Genomic DNA, 20,099 nt, shown 5'->3' with positions numbered 1-20,099 from the left:
GCTACATGAATGCCATCGATGATGTATTCCAAAATGATACGTGAGAAGTCCTTGCTTATATCGTGATGAATGCGTAACTCGGATGTCTTCAGAGAGCGGTAGGATTGTCTTGGAAGAAATTTCCGGTGAGCGCAGAGCTTTGCTCCCATTCAGCATCGGCAACTCTTTGCAAGCCATATCGCACTAGAATGCGCATAACTTCCTCTTCGTCATAAGTTCTTGCTTGAATGAGATTGACTTCCGGCATTGGTGGTAAGTCTGAGAATACCATTCTAGCCAGCTCAACTTGTTCCAGGTACGCGTGCGATGGGATACGAGGAGGATATCGTCGTTCTTCCTCGAGGACACGTTCAATGGACCCATGTGCACGGATGAACTTGAGCGCGCGAGCAGGACCAATGTTTTTGATACGTTGAGAGAAGTCCGTACCCAGAAGCAAGGCGAAGTCGACGAAGCTAGCACGATCCAATTGCAGAACGGTGCGGACATCCGTTCCTGATATGACAACTAACGGCCCGTTGCGGTTCGCAATGTTGCGGATTAATGGTGCATCATAAACCAAGACATCCTGCCAAGAGATGGGTTAATATATGATAACTGAAGATCATAGGATGGATAAAATACCGTATCTTCACTCGCGACGTAGTCCGCGTATCCATTCAAGACGAGCGCCGAAGCCAGCGCTTCCGCTTCATACGGACCCGTTGGTTCGATACACGGGACCCCCATTGCGGCTAGAATTTCCTTGCTTTCGATGTACGTTTCAGCAGTTGGGGGATGCATGCGTCGTCGAAAAGATTCCGCGATGACGCTGCTCTTCTGTGTCAGGTGTACTGCAGTTACCTGTGCGGCTTCTATATCTGGTACACTAGACGGTTGTTGCGAAAGTGTCTCCCAGAAAGTGCCTTCGTCCAGCGCAAGCTGGTACTGGGCTTTGGACATAGCGCGATCCTCTCTCTCCTCTACCTCCATGACGCCAGCTTCACGCACTTGAAGTGGCACGTCAGCTGCCCGATTCTCAATTGGTGGGCTCTCAGGGAGTGCGTCTAATTTGGGCATACTTTGACGATACTGTAAGTAGAGATTATCAAGTTCTGAGCGTACATCCTCGATAGGAGCCTCAGATACATCCAATATGTCCGATTCAATATGTGCAGTTGTTTCTGTCAAGTCGCCTATTGAGACAGTGGGTTCGAGCGTGATCATTTATCACAGGACGTACGAGTTTCACTCTGTGGTATTGAATCTTCCAAAAGCTTTTCGGATGTCGGTAACTCTACAATCGACTGGTCTTCATCTAGTTGTGATTCTGATGGCGTGTTGTCTTCATCTAGCTCTAATTCTGATGTCGCATCATCCTCATCCTCATCCTCATCTTCATCTTCATCTTCATCTTCATCTTCATCCTCATCCATCTCCAATTCCGATGACATATCGTCTTCATCCAGTGGCAATGCTGATGTCAAATTACCTTGTGGCTCTGGATCGTCAAGACCTTCCGAGGTCCTATGTGGTAGGACATGATGTCGTAGGGAATCAGTGAAAGAGGTCACAGAAGAAGTATACAACTGTTCTTCAGATGATCGTGAGGGGAAAGTCAGGACGTCTGCGAGTCCCTCGCTCACGTCGTCTGCTAAGGCTCTCCAGGCGTCTGCCATGAGCTGTTTCTGATCGAGATCTTCACAGTCTCGCCACTGCTGGAGGAGAAAATTGAGCCGGTGTAGCCTCTTAAGACGTTCGAACTCAAGAGCACCTCGTGCTGCGGTGGTCTGCCGAACGTTGCGCCGTCGCTCGATCTGGCGTGTTCAAGATCAATACTGTCATGACAAACACTTTATGGGGGTTTGCACACCTCCATTTCCTTGGCTAGGCTGCGCTGCTTACCATCAAAGACACAAATTGCTCGCACATCGCACTCTCGCAGCTCTTTGAGGATGCGATACCAGCCAAGGACATGTCGATGACGGTGTGGCATAGGCGCAAAATGCAAACGTTGAGTTATGAGGGTTCCATCGCTGATCTGATGCATCAGATAGATTCTGGCTATATGCACAGTAAACGTACATGACGATGGTCTTCCCGCTCAGCGAGCGCAACCGATTGGGAAGTGTTTTAATGACTTCAGGGCTGATAGGAATGAGAATCTTGCATCGTATGCCAATCCATGACAATCGTACCAGGTTTTTTGCAAAAACGGCGCGAGCCCGGAAACTCCCATGCGCCTGGCTGGATGAACCGCAATATGCTTGCGATAGTATAAACTCTGCGACGTCGAGGAGACTTGACTCCTTAGCCTCCATGCTGCACCTAACCCTAGGACCGAAGCTCAAGCGCTGGTCTAATGATGTAAGGCTGGGACTCGGTCTACTGTACTGATAAGGCAAGTTTTCCAGAAATGGATATGCACGTGGCCGTCCGTCCTGAATGTGCTGTGCCCAAATTACCACGTCGTCACATACAACACCGGCGCGAGACTCTTTCCCGACACGCCGTTCACGACCTCCAGGTCCCGTTCTTCTTCAAGATGTCGGTAATGCTAACGAAGTTTGAGTCCAAAAGCAATCGGGTGAAAGGTACGCGTTGTTCATCGAATATGCATCGAATTCTGTAGCGCATTAGTTCCAGGACTTGCGTTTCATCCTACCCAGCCGTTGCTCGCCGCATCCCTGCACAATGGAAGTATACAGCTGTGGAACTATCGAATGGGAGTATTAGTTGACAGATTTGAGGAGCATGAAGGTGCGTGCAGTTATAATCATTTTCTCGCCGGGATCTGACGCGGCTTCAGGGCCTGTTCGCGCTGTTGCAATCCACCCAAGTCGCGCGTTACTCGCAAGTGGTGGAGATGACTACAAAATCAAAGTTTGGGGTAAGATTGAATCCCTGAGGGGCTACATTTACTAATATCTTGCAGATATCCGGCCCCAAAATCGCCGTTGCCTCTTCACATTGCACGGACATCTTGATTATGTCCGCACGGTCCAATTTCACCACGAGATGCCCTGGATAGTGCGTCGCATTTTCACTGACGTAACTACCAGCGTCTGACACATGCATCCCGTCCAGCTTTCATGCTCGGACGATCAAACGATTCGGATCTGGAACAGCACATCGCGGAATTGTATTGCAATCCTCACTGGGCATTCGCATTACGTTATGTCAGCGCAGTTCCACCCGAAAGAAGATCTAGTCGTGTCTGCATCCCAGGACCAGACAGTGCGAGTGTGGGACATCTCGGGACTCCGTAAGAATACGCCAAACACGGCCCCGGGCACCTTCGACACATTCGACACATTTTCGACGGTGAAGTATGTCCTCGAGGGTCATGATCGTGGGGTCAATTATGCGACCTTCCACCCTACTCTCCCGTTGATTGTCTCTGCGGGCGATGATCGGCAAGTCAAAATTTGGCGCATGAGCGACACAAAGGCATGGGAGGTGGATGCTTGCAGAGGTCATTTCAACAACGTTTCTGTCGCTGTCTTTCATTCCAAACATGAACTGATCGTCTCGTGTGGTGAGGACAAGACTGTGCGTGTCTGGGACCTGACGAAGCGCTCGGCGGTGCAGACCTTCCGGAGGGAAAACGATCGATTCTGGACGCTCGCTGCACATCCCGAATTGAACCTTTTTGCGGCTGGTCAGTTCTTCGACTGAAGTTATAGTCTAGTGCTGACACTTTGCTCAGGACACGACAGCGGGCTGATCGTTTTTAAGCTGGAGCGCGAGCGTCCTGCGTTTTCTGTGCATGGCGACACCGTTTTCTACGTTAGGGACAAGTATGTGCGGTCATACGACATCAATAGCGGATCGGATATTGGCCTTCTTAGTGTGCGCAAATTTGGCAGCCCATATGTCCCGCCCAGGACGCTCAGCTACAACCCTGCTGAACGTGCGGTTGTGCTGACTATTTCATCGGACAACGGCCTATTCGAGCTTACCGCGCTGCCTAAAGACACTGTTGGTGAAGTGAAGGATTCATCTACAGACGGAAAGAGGGGCAGCGGACATGCCGCTATCTTCGTGGCTAGAAATCGGTTTGCTATATTGAACAAGACAACTCAGGTCGGTTAGGATATGTCACTTATTGACACCGCTGCTGACGATCAGATATGGGGAATTCAGCTTATCGAGGTTCGCGACCTCTCCAACTCGATATTGAAGACAATTAAGGCACCCACACAAACCAACGAAATCTTCTACGGAGGAACAGCAAGTCTCATTCTCAGCTCCGCCACTTCGGTCATACTGTATGATATTCAACAGCAAAAGACTATCGCCGAGATCACTACACCTCCTGTCAAGTATGTTGTTTGGAGCACCGACGGGTCTCTAGTAGCTTTGTTAAGCAAGCATAGTGCGTGATCTACTCTATGTCAGTGTATGCGAAACCAAATAGCTAACCTGACTTTAGCGATCACGATCGCCAACAAAAACTTCTCCCAGCACACCTTGATTCATGAAACTATTCGCATCAAATCGGGTGCCTGGGACGACTCAGGCGTCTTTATCTACTCGACCCTCAATCACATCAAGTACTGTCTGGCACAGGGGTTAGTAGTATTGCTTAGTTTCTTATTATTGTGCTGAACATATGATGAGAGCAGTGACCATGGTGTCATCTGTACTCTTGACAATCCCGTATACCTCACCCGCGTGAAGGGGAAAACTGTACACTGTCTAGACCGTTCCGCTCGTCCACGCACCATTACGATTGATCCAACTGAATACCGTTTCAAAGTCGCCTTATTACGCAACAATCACGAGGAAATGCTGTATATTATTCGCACCTCTAATCTTCTGGGACAGAGCATAATTGCATACTTGCAACAAAAAGGTTTCCCTGAGGTGAGTGACACTTACCGTATGTTATCGGGATCGCTCATGAAGTTTTAGATTGCACTCCATTTTGTCCAAGACAAAAGTACACGCTTCGATTTGGCCATTGAGTGTGGTAATTTAGACGTTGCGTTTGAGATGGCTCGCGCCATTGACCGGCCTGATTGCTGGGAGCGCCTCGCTCAACAAGCCTTGAAGCAAGGAAATCACAAGGTGAGCCATTCGACACTTGATCCGTAGAGGTGGCTCATTTTATGCGGGTAGATCGTAGAGAAGGCATACCAACAAACCAAGAACTTCGATCGCCTGTCATTCTTATATCTCGCCACCGGAAGCTCGGATAAGCTCTCAAAGATGCAGAAGATTGCCGACGCAAGAGGAGATCCAATGTCACGGTTCCACAACGCCTTATACGCCGGTGACGTGATGGGCAGAATTGCTGTGTTGAGGGATGTCGGCCTTCGTAAGTGATACGTCGACGGCTCCGATTCAGTACTATATTGATCATTGTTATCCATTGATTTTCAGATCCTCTGGCGTATCTAACAGCCAAGACGAACGGGTTGGATGATGTTGCCTCGCAGATCCTTGAAGCTGCTGGCTTGACTGACGCTGATGTCGATGATGTACCGTCGTTCGAGAGGTCGACTCTCAAGCCTCCCCCTGTTGTAACGCTGACCGAGAACATCGTCTGGCCTACATTGTCAACTGGAGAAAGCTTCTTCGATCGCGCCCTCGCCAATGGTCATTTGGAGAGTGGCACGGAGGTACCATATGTAAATGGCTTTGATAGCGCTGGAGCTGCTATGTCGTCGGCGTTGGACGAATGGGCGCGAGAAGAGGAGGCTCAGGAGGATGTCGAGATTGAAGAGGGCGCGTGGGATCTTGATGCTGAAGCTGACGAGTCTGAGGTCGAAATCGAGAATGAAGTGGGGGTGCCAGAAGAAGACGAGGAGCTGGGTGCTGGTGCGGCTCCTGGTATCAGTGAGACAGAATTGTGGGCACGCAACTCACCCTTCGCCTGTGACCATGTCGCTGCAGGATCATTCGAGACAGCCATGCAGGTAAGTACCGTCCAGTTCTGTTCTCTTTACAATTCTTCTAACGTATTGGCTATAGCTTTTAAACCGCCAGTTCGGCGTTGTCAATTTCACCCTTCTCAAGCCACTCTTCCTCGCGATCTATCGTTCTTCTCACGCGTACTTGTCGCCGCTTGCTTCGCTTCCCCCATTACAACTTCACCTCAGACGCAACCCAGAGGAGTCGTCTTCCAGTCGTGTGCTACCCGTCTCAGTGCAAACGCTGCAATCGACTCGACAGGGGCTCACAGAAGGTTTCCGATACCTATCTGGTGCAAAGTTGCCTGAAGCGCAAACTGCATTCCGTTCTATATTGCGAGAGCTTTTGTTGGTCTCCGTCATATCAGACGATGAGGCAAAACAGGTATTAAAGCCATCCGCATGCACTCCAGAGTGAACTTACTAATTTTCCTTGGCTCACAGTGGCGAGACATGGTCACCCTGGCGAGAGAATATCTTCTTGGTGTTACTTTAGAGATTGAGCGTCGACGCGTGACCCGCGATGAGCCTGACAATGTCCGCCGTAGCCTTGAACTTGCGGCATACTTCACACATTGTCAGCTACAGCCAACACATTTACAGATCGCCCTCCGCAGCGCTATTGGTGTATTCGCAAAGGCTAATAACCATGTAACAGCCGCAAGGTTCGCGAGACGATTGTTAGAGCTGAATCCCGATCCCAAAATTGTTGCACAGGTGAGTTCTCGCTGTGGCCATGTTCTAGGATGCCGTTTTAACCTTATGCTTGAAGGCTCGGCAACGCATTGCAGCAGGTGATCGAAATCCGCGAAACGCGGTGGAAATTTCGTACGACGAGTTCACGGAATTCGAGATCTGTGGCGCTAGCTTTACGCCCATATACAAAGGGTCGCCGAGCGAGCGCTGTCCATACACAAACGCGGCATATCTACCGGAATTCTCGGGACGACTGGATCCTCTCACGGAGCTCACTGTGATTGGCGCGGCGTCAGCTGGTCTTCCTGCACCTCGATCATAGCTATGGATTGGACGTTGCTACGCTCATTTCTGTATGACTGATACAAATTATTCAACGTTGGCTGGGGTTTTTATCATTTTCTCAGAGTCTGATGAGGTGAGCCCCTTCGTCTGTGCTGGATGGTGGGCGATATCCTCTAGATGTGATATATGTATGGGTTTTACCCCTGGGAATCTCAGCCCAATAACGAAGGTAAGTTTAACCATTAGGACACCCACGCATCTCTGGTGGACCCCCCTCGGAGCTACTTGTGTAACTTCAGGTGTCGGCACAGAGGCATGCTCGCGATATAGTCACGACTAGTCTTGCCAAGGACGTTACTGCCTCTGCCGGCTGTGTCCATTCAAATGTTGTTATGGGATTGATATGTGTGGTTAGACACACGCCCTGACCGTGTGATCCTGCCTCATGTTGATCCAAATTCCTCTGTCGGGCAATGTCCATTCATCAGCTCACTTATCTGGAATCTACGTACGCCAAGGCTATGTCTTGCAGCGCTTGGTGTCAGTGTACATATAACGCTGTCCCTGCTCGTATCGCCACCGACACAAGCTCATCATCTCCCATGGCCCACCTTCAAGTCCCTGCCAATACTATCCACAGACCTGCATCAATCAATTCCGAGCGGACGTTGACAAACACGAGCGGCGCCTTCTATCCAAACGACTGCGCGCCTGAAGACTACGGCGGCTTGCGCAGTAGGTCTCAATCTCCATCTAACGACTGCCCCCCCACTGGTCTCTTCACATCTCCCCTTTCCCGTTTGAACAGCAAGTTAAAGCCTCCATCCTCCGAAACAGAGGGAATTTCCGTTGTTCCCCATTCCAACGCAGCCGTCCCAAGTCATAATGTTGTGACTCCGGGCGTCAGAGGAGCGCCGACGCATGTTGCCACTCCGCTTACCTACATTCAGGACCAAGGTTATGCTATACTAGCCACTTCCCCAGAGCAATTCTCCTCCTGGAGATACAACGATCGAACACAGATGTGCGTAGCGAGCATGTAACCGTGAATCTACTGACAGCTGCGCTTGTAGACCCGAAAGCGATAAGGACCGTCCCACTGAACTAGCCACAATTCCGGCCATGCAATTCTCCTTCGTACGGTGGGTAATGCGATGTTGGGGTTCCCGCTATTGTCCGGATGCTGAGCTACCCGCAGCCAGTTGGTCAAACCTCCGTGGGTTGCGAAGGAGCACCCAGGAGGCCAGCTATACTTTACCAAGTGTACAGATGACGTGATTTATTTGCTTACTTCTCATCTCCTATCTCGATTAACTCTTGCTTTACTGGCAGGGTATTCGGATATTCACGGACAACTGTTTGGAGGACATCAACACACTGGCGAAAATTGACGCTTGTGCCAAGCAGTTGATATATCGCATCAACGAATGGAGGGGCACCTCCCGTGGGCCAGCTGAAGTACTCGAAGATATTGAGCTTGTGCTGGACGTTAGAGAGGTCGATGGTGAAACGGAGTGGAGTTACTATCTCGCTAGCCTGACGAAGTGTTCCATCTTCTGGTTGGACGAAGTAAATGTGGATGATCTATCTCAAGGCTTACGCTTTGTTTTCAATTTAAGTGATCTCAGTGAGTGTTCTTCAAGCTCTTTGTACCATGCGCTTCATTACGCAGCTATATCATTATTGACCATACCCAAAGAATATGCAATACATGCACTCTTTTGGTACTGTTTATCCGGGCATAGTATGTGCAGTACCTGACACTTCCGTGATCGTTTCTCATTTTTTGACAGACCCTTCAGGATACTAAATTTCCCATAGGCTTCATATCTCAATGTTTCCCTGTAGCCATAAAATAGGGGACCACCACGTCAATCAAGCGAACCAATTACTCAATTACACCGCCTTCGGTAAGTTGAAATACCTGTATCTTGAAGAGTTGTGCGAATGTGAATCGCATCAATGCTTTCGCAGATTCAAAAACGTCTGCGACATCAACTGCTGCTCTAAGCTACGAATATCTCACAGCGATGTCTGATTGTGTCAAGAATGCCACAGGTAGGTTTCCCAGCCGTCAAATATCTCCTTGCTTAAGCTTCATTAACCTTCAGCAGATGGCGAAAGCCCCAAAGATATCCACAGTGTTTACACAGTAGGCCAGTTCTATCAGTTCTCTTGGTCAATTTTCCGTCGTGTTGACTCACCTCCCAGGGCTAACTTTACATCTGCTTAGTATGTGGCCTGGTGATCATTGAAGGCGTGGTCATTAACTATTTTCAAGATTGGGAAAAGTTTCTCAACTATCATGGGCAGCCTGAAGCACGCTTAGACCAAGACAGAAGCGTTATGCAAAGCACTAAACGTGAACGCACCTGGAGGTTCTTGATACTCTCAGCTCTGCTTTTCTTCATGCCGGATGATTATTTGGATAAGCTGCAAAAGCTCTGGATTGATAAGACAATCAACCACGTTTCATGGCAGCGATTTATATCAGAAATGCAAAAGGACTGGGAGAACTCCATTACTCCTGTGAGTCGCGTTGCATGCATTTTTGATATACAGCTCAAAACCCGGCATTTAGGCCACAGTACTATTAACTGCAAACGTGGGATTATTGGCTATACAGAGTATTGATACGGGGCATCCGGCACGCAGCGTCGCGCAGATTGCCAGCTATATATCCACGTACTTGAGCTTAGGGAATATTCTCCTCTGTACCGTTCTGTCGAAGCAACATCGGAACGGCTTACGAGAATCTGTCCAGGAAGCCGTCAGTGTCATTACCGAATCTGTGTATTGTGTTTACTAATCCTGTAACAACATTCATTCAGGCGGAGTATTTCGACAGGAGATCTAGAGTGATGGCGGGGCTAGCCCACCTAGCAATTATCTTCAGCCTTCCAGATGCGCTTTTCATGTGGGGGTAAGGCGTTGATCATACGAAGTCACATTCTGCTAACTAGGACTTCTGCAGAATGATCGCATTCTGTGTAGCAACAGCATGGGTCTGCTTATATGACACCAGTCTGTGGACAAAATTTGCTACCGCAATTGTCCTCGGCGCTGTGTCGTGCCTCATCTTCTATGTCGTTGTGGCAGAGCTGATGTCGGCTGGAACAAGGAATCAGCCACACTTCGTTCGCTTCTGCAAGTCGGCTGTAAACGTCTTTCGTAGATCCAAACAGTATCTCATCGACCGCCGGCGACTCAAATGGGCCTTTTGCCGACGGGAAAAGCGAGACGAAGAAGTGCCACTTTGAAACCTCCTGTTTGCGATGGAATGCATCTTTGCTGAACTGGGTACGTCGCGCTGTCGTGGGAATTTGTTGTTGCACAGCACTAGACATATATCTCTGGGAGAAATCGCGGCAGGAACATGTATTAGGTGAAAAATGCGGCGAGAGAGCTCATGTATGACATACTCCCTTGTTTTCGTTCTGCGACACTAGACTATGCTTGAGCCCTTTATGATGATGATGTGTATGCATCGGTACACTGCCATTAATGCACCGAATTGACCAGCAATGGAATGACCCGACTGCTAGCAACTCGTTTCGTGCTTCTTAGAGCTAAGTTATGTCTCGATACATAATAGTTACCACCACCAGCGCGACTTTCTACAACCGCTCGAGACCTATTTAGCATAGATCACAAGATAAAAATAACGATATCGAAAATCAAAACCAGTGCATGTGTAACACCTACACGTATAATAACGATCGACACTCCCACTTCCACTTCAACCAAAACTTAGCCACCCCCTGCGCTGTAATCGCTGATATTGGATGGCGTGCGAGACATATGTGGAACGGGAGGTATGATGAGCGTGTTTTGATCTTTGAGCAGACGCGCTTCCCTTGCATGAGCTTGTCTGACATAGGCATATCGCTGGAAATGATTCAATCCTTGGAGGAACTGTACCCCAATCTGCGGCATTATGAAAAGATGTCAGTTCACATGCAATTCTTCTCTAGAACAGCACCACAGACCGGATATGTGCGAAGCTCGTTAAAAATATCAATAGTCAACTCCCGCACAATCTCATTTTGATGGAATAGCCCATAGCTCAATGGCAATAGCCCATTGTGGTGAGGTGGCATAAGGGACAACAACTATCGACGAACGTTTTGTTAGCGGTGTGAGGGGCGGTTACACGAGTCTAGCTGCAGACGCACCTGCGTGACTTGATCATAATCCTGCACATTTTCAGCCAGCGATCGCATAATGAGCTCCGCTTCCCCATCAGATATTTTCTTCGTGTGGCGTAGTCTCCAGAGCTGATGAACGACATCGAACCCTTGCATTGGGTCTGTAATCAATGTTTGCCGGAAATCCTTGCGCAACTCATCAGACCCGTCTGAGCAAAAAGGAAGACCTCAACTCACAATTTGGAACAACGTGTAACTCTCGGTTCTTCTCCAAGCTTCAATTCGGCTTGCATTTACTGCAATTTCCCGCATACACATTCCTTCGTCGACGAAGTCGATACCACTGCCCAAACGTCTGGGCTCACCAGGTCGTTCGGAGTATGTAGCGCTCGGGTAACCGATCATAGTCGATCCCATAGTGTCTTCTTCGTAGCGGGCTGCGAGTCGCACAAAGCGTCCCGCATACTCAGTGAATCGCGCCCGCACGTGAGCTTCTCCAAAGTGAGAAGATATTGCAGACAGAATCTGCAACATATGTTGTAAACCAAAACGCGCATATTCTCACCTTAAGATTACTCACGTCTTCCATAAACAAATTATCTGAGCTGTCGGCCTTGCTTGAAAACTCGGCACGCTGTGAGTTGCCTGCATCTTTACTTGCGCGCACTATGTCCTCTTCGCTACCAGCCGACGCTTCCGCTTTGAGGGTACCAGTGCGCATAACCAATTGGCTCGACGTCAAGATAGGGTTTGTAGGATAGTCAAGATGGATGTTCTTGGACACAACCATTCGACCAGTACCCACGTCGCATAATAAGTCCCACGAACCAGACGCTTCAAATATCGGATTCGTAACACCGGCAATGTAGCCTGAGCTGGAATAAAGCCGTAATATCAGTTTGTTTGCGTCATAGATTCAAGACGTGCTCAAGCTGCATTTAAAACGAGAATCCACTAACATTGATTCCCACTCTTCGCGATTTGTCAGATTGGCATACGGAAATGCGCGCTTGATAAATCCTCTCAAGACAATGCCACAACCAGAGCCGAGAGCACAAGCGGATAGAACATAACTCGAAACCTGGCCAGCTGGTCTATGGTGACCCATGAAAATTATCCGTTTGCCAGTCACGAGGGCATTGAAGAGGACTATGATAGGCGGCGTCAAGGCACCATTGGTATGCAAGTGTGGATGTAAAGGCCCAAGCGATGACGCAGTTGGACCGGAGAACGTCTGGACGAGCTGAATGAGGGAATACTGTGGCAGGACTACCGCTGTCAATATCACAAGCAGATGAAGTTACGTGCAAATAGAATTTACGCACATCACCAACCTCTTCAGGGAATGTTGACAGGGGTATCTTGATTGGTAGGTGATGGTCGTTGAAATCGACTGTGGTGGGGAAAAAATGTGAATCTTTGAGAATTGACATAGCAACACCGGCAGCAGTGGACCCAGGGGCAGGCTCGTTCCGGCCGTGAGATGAAGATGATGCATCCGTAGATGCGCGATCACGATAAGTAGCACCGTTAGTCGTTCCGCCGACCTGGTCCAATCCACTTTCATTGCCGACCCACACTGCGCTGCCATCGAGGGAAAATGATGTCTCGGACGGAGAATACTGGTTCCTGTTCTGTGCGACTTTGAGACTATCAGACCGGTTCAGATCCCTCCCTCTCATACCATCATTCTCCTTGTCTTCTCGGGCTCGCATTAGGATTCCTTCCTCAAAGCTAGCGTTAGAATCGTACGATGCACTGGTACGATGCGCTTGACGAGTAGAGTTGACGTTGTGCTGTGTCGCCGTCCCAGGGTCGCCTATGATTTCCTGAAGATAGTCGTCGAATTTCTCGACGAACACATCCTTGCGCTCAGATGTACGCATTATGAGCTTCTCGTAGCGACTCAGTGCCGGAGCCATCGAAATGTCCATGCAGTTAACAGCATCGAACAAACGAGACAGGCAGTCTTGCGATGGGTTCGTGAAATAGTCGTCCAATGCCATCAAGAGAACCGGCTGCGAAAATGAAATGGATCACTTGGTATATAGAATCAACAGTGTCAGTTAACGTACCTTGAATATTTGTATGAAGGGGTGTCGCGTGCATATAGCCATCGCCTTCACGACAGCACCTCTGAAAGCCTCTGTCAAGTACGCCAAATGCGCTATGACCGAATGACACACCTTCGCGCAGTTTTATCTAGTTTTGTCCGCACCAAATTCAACACGTACAGCAGTTCTTGCGGCTCGTCGTCCGCATCATTTCCATCCCGGTCACTCCCATCCACAGGCGGTCCGTTGACATCGGGAAATTCCAGTGCGAGGATAGGTGAGATAGTATTGAACGGCGTTTGGTTGAGGAAGAATATAGTCCAATCTTCCGGCTGCTTCTCAGCGCCGTCGGGGAGCATCAAGTTGGCCAAGAGACTGCCCACAGACGTGAGTTGTCATGGCTGAGGGCATGACACAGTCCAGGAGTAGAACGCGCACCCTTCATCAGTGCCCAGAGGTTGCGGGAACTGATATGTGAGCTGGGCACCGCGGTCGATATCGAAGTCTGCGAGCAGGACAAATGAGCAATGGGCATCGGGGGCCATGATGCAGCCAGGATCTGCACGCAATCGGATACCCTAGCCAGTGTCGAGAGTATATTGTATAGTGTAGTAGGAAGATCCCAGGTTGGGCGCGTTCGAGACTTCGAGTTCAGAAGTGAACCAAACGTTCGGTATCTTTACTCTTTTGAGCCGACATGTCATTGCCATGTCCGTACCCGGGATCAAAATTCTGCCATACTCGGCGACGATCCGAAGTCTTTCATGCATGATGTTGAAAAAACCTCACATTTGCAGGCAACTCCCAAAAACAGTCATGGCTACATTATGGGCGACGTCACAGAGGAATACATGCTACAAAACAATCTACAAGTACCACAAATACCTTCGGTCGACATGATCGTACAGCAGAAAGCAGAGAACACAAGCAAGTAGGACCAACAGATTTTCAAATACCAGCCAAACCGGTCAAGGCCGCCAGAGCTAACTTGATTCGAGTTATGAATTCGTTGAGACGTTGACGTGTTTTCTCTTCGTGAGCAACGAGTGTCAGCTTGTCCGAATAAAATAACCAGCTCGCAGATAGGGAAGAGATGATCGGCGAAATACCGGCCTACCGATGAGCGACATGGGCGGTAACTGTAAAGACATGCCTTGTTCTCTCTCCAATTCCATTACAGCCTTGACCTCCTTCTCAAGTGCATCCGCGGTCCGATCGCTTTCGTATGTAGGGCGAGAGGTGGACCACGCGTGGAACTCCAGCATAACCTCAAGTAGCATAGTATTAACTTCTGAGGGTGAGATGATTTTAAGCACCAGAAAACATGAAGGGACGGCTTGGATCATTGCACTGTTCAAATGCGCGCATATACGCACTTTGCAAGAATTCGGCATCTCGCTTGGATTCCTCGTCGAAGGGCTCCACAATCGCAGTGCGATGGTCAAAAGCGGGAAACGTTTCTGCGATGATTTCAGATACAGAACGCTTCGGTGTAGCACTGCATTCTCCGGTGTGCGCCTGGGTTGGCGATATAGGGCTTGGGGGAGTAGACATGAAGGATCACTTGAACAGGCGAGATCTAAGTGGGAGTAGACTCTGGAGGTAATCTAAGAGAATCTAAGCAGCAAGCATTGAAACTCCGACGTCCACAAAACAACGCGACGCGATGACTGAGTCTTAACTTCTTTACTCAAGCTCGTGGCAGATATCAGGCGAAGGGGGCGGAAGTAATGGGCATTATGAACAGACGGCAATGCATCAGCGTAGGCTGTAAGTAGACTCTAGTGCCTACTGGAGGAAATTGATCGTGATATTGCATTGACGCGTATGTCATAGTATAAAGAGCACGAGATTATTGTAGCATAGGAGATAGGCAATGGAACAAATGTGACAATCACGCTGCTGGACCCTTCAGAGGTCAAGTGGCTTGTTATAAATCTCATTCTACACAAAATGCGTCAGCGGGCCATCAACATGCAGGAACACATGGTGCTTCAATTACCATGGACTCAAGGCTCTCGAGCTGTGTGATGCATCCCAAGCGATGAGTGCGGTAATGCGAACAGCTTTAAGACAACGTACCTCCGGCTTCGGCACTGGAAGAGCCTCGGATGCAGATTTGTGCAAATTGATGTGAGCAGTTATTTTTGAGATCTCCCGTCTGTATAAACCATTTCAGAATCAATCTACGTGTAAGATGAACGAACACACGTTACCGAGCTCAATAATTCCGCATGAGTTTCAGTGGGCCTACGACCTATCTTCCCGATCAGTCTCATACGAACGTGTTTTTGTGAATCTACGACTATGACTCACGGAGGGCTCTCGCCAGCGCCTACATGCGAATGCGGTTAGCAAAGACTACACAGAGCATAGAATACGCACATTGACAAAGATACCCCCTTTGGACGATCCAAATGTCACTTGGTCGTCCTCGCACGCTGCCCAGGATGTCTGGGTGAGGCCATTAATGTACGGTGATATAGCTTCAAGCAACAATACACACTACGTCAGCAACTTCAGGAATGGCTTTGACAGGAATGTCGGCGAGCGGCGCAGCAGGGTGGAATACATCCTTAGACGTCGACCGCTGCGGAGCGTCGTCGGCAGTCGCTGCTGCTGATGACGACATTATATTTTGGCAACGAAACGTTCCATGCAAAATCGCTCACAAATTTCTTGAGTACCCCGTACGCGAACTGAGAAAAATGTATATAAATACTTGGTTAACCAACTATGTCTTGTTTTGAGACGTACTGTTCTTGACCGCCTCTGAAGATGGTAAACTCATAGTACTAGAGGCAGCGGATACAGGTGTCGGAGGCTGACAATCTTCGCTGGTGTTCGGAAGATCTTTGGTCCACGCTATCAGTGCGATAGCACCCTTTCATATGTATTTGGACCTCACCTGCAGCGCTACCTGAGTGGCAACAATCGAAAACCATCTAGCGAAGAGCTCTATTAGCTTTCCGAAGATAAGAACCAGAAAACACACCATAAAATGCGCGCCAACTGGTATATGGTTTACTAGTACGTCATGGATTTCCTAGTATGATCCATTGTTAGAGAATACGCGGACAATGGTCACATGAAAAGCCTCCTACATCGTCCATGATATAGTTATCGACACCATCATCGTTCTCGTATCGGATATCAACCGGCCAGATAACTGCGAGTAAATTCTTGCTTCAATTTACGTTCATGCATCCGAATCAAGTGCATACCTTCGTCATACCCGCTCCTCTCGGTACCATCTGTATTCCGTACAAGGGCCCCATGCCCTGAGACTGTGGAGCTCTAAGACGACTGACACATTCTATGGGAATGCGACTACTTACAATGGAAGACAAAGTGGTCGCCCGGCTGCGCATCGGCGACTAGCTCTTTCATCGCCTTTTCCTGTATGATCGCGGTCAATGTTCTAGTATGACAAGCGTCAAAGCGGAATGATTACTATGTTTTCGCGAGTGGGCCACGGATAGTCGTTGTTCTCATCGTCCATGAGTATGGTAATATCTTCCCGCTTATATTTGAAGACGTCTGATAAGAATATGACGGACGATGAGATATAACGGGGTTGTCTAACAAACTGGGAATACACACCAACTAAGAGGTCACTGAGAATGCGGGGGTCGTTGTGTGTTCCGACGAGATCCATCTCATATTGTTTGAGCTGCGAGTACTGCACAGCGATGCTCAGAGCTCTGCGGAGTGGCGGACGGCTGTTTGACGTTGGGACGGGCATGATCAGTGGTGAGTGGTGTGGTCGATCACCCGGATCACCCAGCTTATAAGGGTGATCCTAGACGCCAATGTGTTTTCATGCCAGGCGCAGTCAGATACGCCCATAGCACGAACTTGGCACAGGATAGCACCGGACGAAAGGCATGGAAGCTTCAGCCACTCGAGCTAAAGCCAGTTACCGCTTTCGCCGGGATCACAGTACCGCATTTGGTACAGCATTCCCACTGGGGCCCAGCCCAGCTCTCTTTTCCCCGACCTTCTTCAGGAATCAGGACAGCGCCGACAGGTGAATGGCCCCCTCCGATGCTTCTGCAGTCTGGCCATGCAAGGGCGGCAGGCATACCACACGCCTTGCGCAACGGAGGGGGACACGTGTGCATCGGAATCTAACTGGGACCATTCATGCTAACATTAGCACGGCGCCGGCGACAAGGGAGCTCTCTCATGAGAACAGGTGCACTGTGTCGATAACGACACAATTGGACGGTGTTCATCTTCGTGGATTTCAAATATCAGGATTGACAGATTTCTCCGTGTCTTTGACCATGACTCAGGCCTCATTAAGTCGAGGCGAGTTATGCAATGAATTGCAGACTGTACAACAAGCTTCTGTGAGTGTCATCACAGGTCTGGACCTAGAGCCGATCGAACGGGTAAACGATTTGGAAATCCGAGAGCTGCAGAGCATTAGAGTAGAAAAAGTACGGACAACCTACTGATACAGTCTACCCAGTAGGCTATATAAAACGGAAAACCTCAAACATCACTCTGACTGTTATACAATTACCGCCTTAATCACAAGTCGAAGCCACTTTTGAGGACCGTCCCCTAATATCACAGACATAAAATGATTGATTATAAGCGGCTGATGGACTGAACATAGACTCACCATTGACATGTTACTTTCCAACTATCGAAGACTACTTTTAGTGCGATATATTGGAGATCTTATGAGAACTTCCACCCACCTCGGGAGTCTGTTCGCTAAGGAGGGCAGAGGGATTACGCTCGTTGACCCCCTTGATCATATCACCAACGCAATGTCTGCAAGATGGCAGATCAGGGCGAATTCGGACAGCAAGGATGTGACCTCACGTTACACAGCCGAGAATTTGCTCATGTGAAGCATGGGGATGATGAGCTGCAGAAGCTCAGTTTGTGTGCTAAGCTTATAGAACAAAAGCGCATACCTAGGGCCTTCGCCAACGCCTATGATAGTGTTTTAGACCGTGCTCAGACGCATTCCTATAACAGCTGCTTACTCTGATGAAAATGCCACCCTTGGAATTCCCAAATGCAGCTTGATCATCTTCGCATGCAGCCCAGGAGGTCTAGTCAAAACATTTGAAACCATGAAACCAGGACATGGTTTACAATAAAAATCAACGTACAACGTCGGCAAGAGCTTGAGGATCCGCAGCAAAATGGTGTTTGGCGGGATCACTTGACGGATTCTCCTCCGTCGCTCCATCTGCAAAGGTATGTATTAACTACGGTCTATAACCACCCCGAATATTTGAGATACGCACGGGAACCTTCGGCGTGTCTTATGCGAACTAGAGAATGTCAAATGAAGGTAACACGGGATGATAAGCATAATGATCACTACGAACCACTCTTTGGCGGGTGCACTGAAGGTGCACTGCCTCTTCCAAAAGCCCGTCTGGGATCCGACAAGTATACCGGTGATATCGGGGAGTCGCAGTTGACCTGATCGCCTTCGCATGCTTCTGGGAGATCTAGAAGAGTGTATAACTGTCAGCATGGAAGTTCAAAATCAGAGTTTATGGACATCTCACCCGCCATGCTTCCAGAGTGGCAGCAATCGAAAACCATCTATAGATAATATGCAAGTCTGATTATACGAACAGAAATATGGGCTTGAAGACATACCATACAATGAGCACCCAGTGGAACGTGTTTGACAATAATGTCATGAATGAGCTACAGGTCGGACGTCTTAGCTAAAGAAAGCTAATCAAAAGCGATCGTTATCGTGTACATACGTCATCCATAATGGTAGTTTTCTCGTCGAAGTCGTTCACGTCTTCGTACACAGTAACATCTACCGGGAATATCACTGCATTCTCACAATGGCTCAACGTAAGATGGTGACTGTCTAAGACTGGAGCTCACCTTCGTCCAGGCCATCCTTCTCCGTGCCATTGAGATTTGGAACTTGGCCACCATGGCCTGAGACTGCATTGAACATGAGCTTTGTTAGCCAAACAGCTGCAACCAGCTAGCTCAAAGGACTCAACAGTGGAAGACGTAATGGTCGCCAGGTCGAGCGTCCCTTACGAATTCATGCATTGCACGAAGCTAGGAGCGACCGAGCAGCATGGTGAGCAAGACTCCAGCGCATGTCATATCCACATAGCGACTCACAATATTTTCGCGTGTGGGGCTCTCATATTGTCCGCTTTCATCGTCCATCAGGATGGTGAAATCCTCATCGCGGTAATGAAAGTGTTCTACAGCCGAGGTTAGCGTTGCACCTCCAGGTCGCGCGGTAGAGCACGACATACTCTTCAACAGCCTACGCAGAGTAACCGGGTCCTTGTGCGCGCCGCGGAGTTCTAGGTCTGGTACGTCGTCCGGGCGAGAGGCGTACTGTACGGCGATACTGAGGACCTTTCGTACTGGGTCACGGTGTCTGTGGTGGTGGGTGATAGTCATAGTGACATTGATTGGGATCCTAACTCGGTGCCAGGGGACTATTTAAGCATCATTCGCCTGGCAGTGCACAACAAGTTGCATGACGGTGGTCACGATTGGCAACATACCTAAGGAGATCCGCTTGCAGGCGTATGATCTGACACATTACGACCGACGGCACCGCTCACCCCGAAGACCGAGTCAGACTGACTAATTAGTCGTTGGAGGCGTAATGGGGAAGCATGTTGAGTCCCTAGCGCCTTGCCTCCAATGGCTTAGTGCCATCCGCTCATGACAGAATTTTGCAAAGGAGACTGTAGCCTTGACGGGCAGAACGGGAGTATCTGGAATATCCCGCTTCGGCGGTTATTCCTCCATGAGACCTGGCGGGCGGCGATCATCCGAAACTGTGAGGAAATGCACTTTGAATCCTTGGAAGACATGTCAGCGAGCCACGTTCTGTCGCACATTGACGTCGTACCTTAGTGGCCAAGTGCTCGATACGTTACGAGAAGCCGCATACCGAGACTAATCATGGCATGGCGACTGTCGAAGGCGCTTGTCAGTGGTTTCAAGACCACAATCATGATTGTGGTCTACGATGTGCTATGGGTGGT

General features: G+C 49.1%; 6 protein-coding genes across 6 annotated transcripts; 2 read left to right on the top strand and 4 right to left on the bottom strand.

Annotated features, from left to right (window-relative positions):
- Positions 1-88: 88 nt before the first annotated feature.
- On the bottom strand, positions 89-2,300 carry FIBRA_05407 (uncharacterized protein; the record flags this gene model as incomplete). Its single annotated transcript, XM_012327172.1, has 5 exons — positions 89-568; positions 625-1,163; positions 1,223-1,796; positions 1,853-2,015; positions 2,065-2,300. 5 exons carry the CDS (start codon positions 2,298-2,300, stop codon positions 89-91), a joined length of 1,992 nt encoding a protein of 663 aa, XP_012182562.1.
- A 224-nt stretch (positions 2,301-2,524) lies between these two features.
- Positions 2,525-6,915, top strand: FIBRA_05406 (uncharacterized protein; the record flags this gene model as incomplete). The annotated part of the gene is made up of 15 exons (XM_012327171.1): positions 2,525-2,573; positions 2,626-2,739; positions 2,789-2,869; positions 2,915-3,009; positions 3,067-3,640; positions 3,689-4,065; positions 4,111-4,357; positions 4,415-4,553; positions 4,608-4,848; positions 4,897-5,052; positions 5,104-5,302; positions 5,368-5,903; positions 5,959-6,282; positions 6,342-6,614; positions 6,670-6,915. 15 exons carry the CDS (start codon positions 2,525-2,527, stop codon positions 6,913-6,915), a joined length of 3,651 nt encoding a protein of 1,216 aa, XP_012182561.1.
- Positions 6,916-7,480: 565 nt separating this feature from the next.
- Positions 7,481-9,805, top strand: FIBRA_05405 (uncharacterized protein; the record flags this gene model as incomplete). Its single annotated transcript, XM_012327170.1, has 9 exons — positions 7,481-7,902; positions 7,952-8,020; positions 8,077-8,152; positions 8,211-8,505; positions 8,738-8,788; positions 8,853-8,936; positions 9,112-9,407; positions 9,460-9,648; positions 9,710-9,805. The coding sequence occupies 9 exons, from the start codon at positions 7,481-7,483 to the stop codon at positions 9,803-9,805; spliced, it is 1,578 nt and encodes a 525-aa protein (XP_012182560.1).
- An 823-nt stretch (positions 9,806-10,628) lies between these two features.
- On the bottom strand, positions 10,629-14,634 carry FIBRA_05404 (uncharacterized protein; the record flags this gene model as incomplete). The annotated part of the gene is made up of 12 exons (XM_012327169.1): positions 10,629-10,805; positions 10,868-10,990; positions 11,054-11,212; positions 11,264-11,551; positions 11,607-11,901; positions 11,986-12,284; positions 12,352-13,044; positions 13,102-13,162; positions 13,213-13,455; positions 13,519-13,585; positions 14,198-14,371; positions 14,457-14,634. 12 exons carry the CDS (start codon positions 14,632-14,634, stop codon positions 10,629-10,631), a joined length of 2,757 nt encoding a protein of 918 aa, XP_012182559.1.
- Positions 14,635-14,991: 357 nt separating this feature from the next.
- Positions 14,992-16,825, bottom strand: FIBRA_05403 (uncharacterized protein; the record flags this gene model as incomplete). Its single annotated transcript, XM_012327168.1, has 16 exons — positions 14,992-15,024; positions 15,083-15,103; positions 15,163-15,241; positions 15,292-15,337; positions 15,397-15,415; positions 15,466-15,534; positions 15,587-15,699; positions 15,753-15,779; positions 15,838-15,933; positions 15,989-16,025; positions 16,076-16,126; positions 16,185-16,249; positions 16,305-16,367; positions 16,419-16,479; positions 16,535-16,620; positions 16,684-16,825. The coding sequence occupies 16 exons, from the start codon at positions 16,823-16,825 to the stop codon at positions 14,992-14,994; spliced, it is 1,008 nt and encodes a 335-aa protein (XP_012182558.1).
- A 794-nt stretch (positions 16,826-17,619) lies between these two features.
- FIBRA_05402 (uncharacterized protein) lies at positions 17,620-19,503 on the bottom strand (the record flags this gene model as incomplete). Its single annotated transcript, XM_012327167.1, has 16 exons — positions 17,620-17,652; positions 17,714-17,734; positions 17,793-17,868; positions 17,920-17,965; positions 18,015-18,033; positions 18,087-18,155; positions 18,216-18,295; positions 18,354-18,380; positions 18,438-18,563; positions 18,624-18,660; positions 18,718-18,768; positions 18,831-18,904; positions 18,961-19,066; positions 19,126-19,146; positions 19,213-19,298; positions 19,353-19,503. 16 exons carry the CDS (start codon positions 19,501-19,503, stop codon positions 17,620-17,622), a joined length of 1,023 nt encoding a protein of 340 aa, XP_012182557.1.
- Between the last annotated feature and the right edge of the window lie 596 nt (positions 19,504-20,099).

This window comes from Fibroporia radiculosa, assembly GCF_000313525.1.
Source record: "Fibroporia radiculosa TFFH 294 genomic supercontigs, scaffold4425, whole genome shotgun sequence".
Classification (NCBI taxonomy): domain Eukaryota; kingdom Fungi; phylum Basidiomycota; class Agaricomycetes; order Polyporales; family Fibroporiaceae; genus Fibroporia; species Fibroporia radiculosa.
The sequence above is the reverse complement of the archived record's forward strand: the minus strand, read 5'-3'. Positions and strand labels throughout refer to the sequence as shown.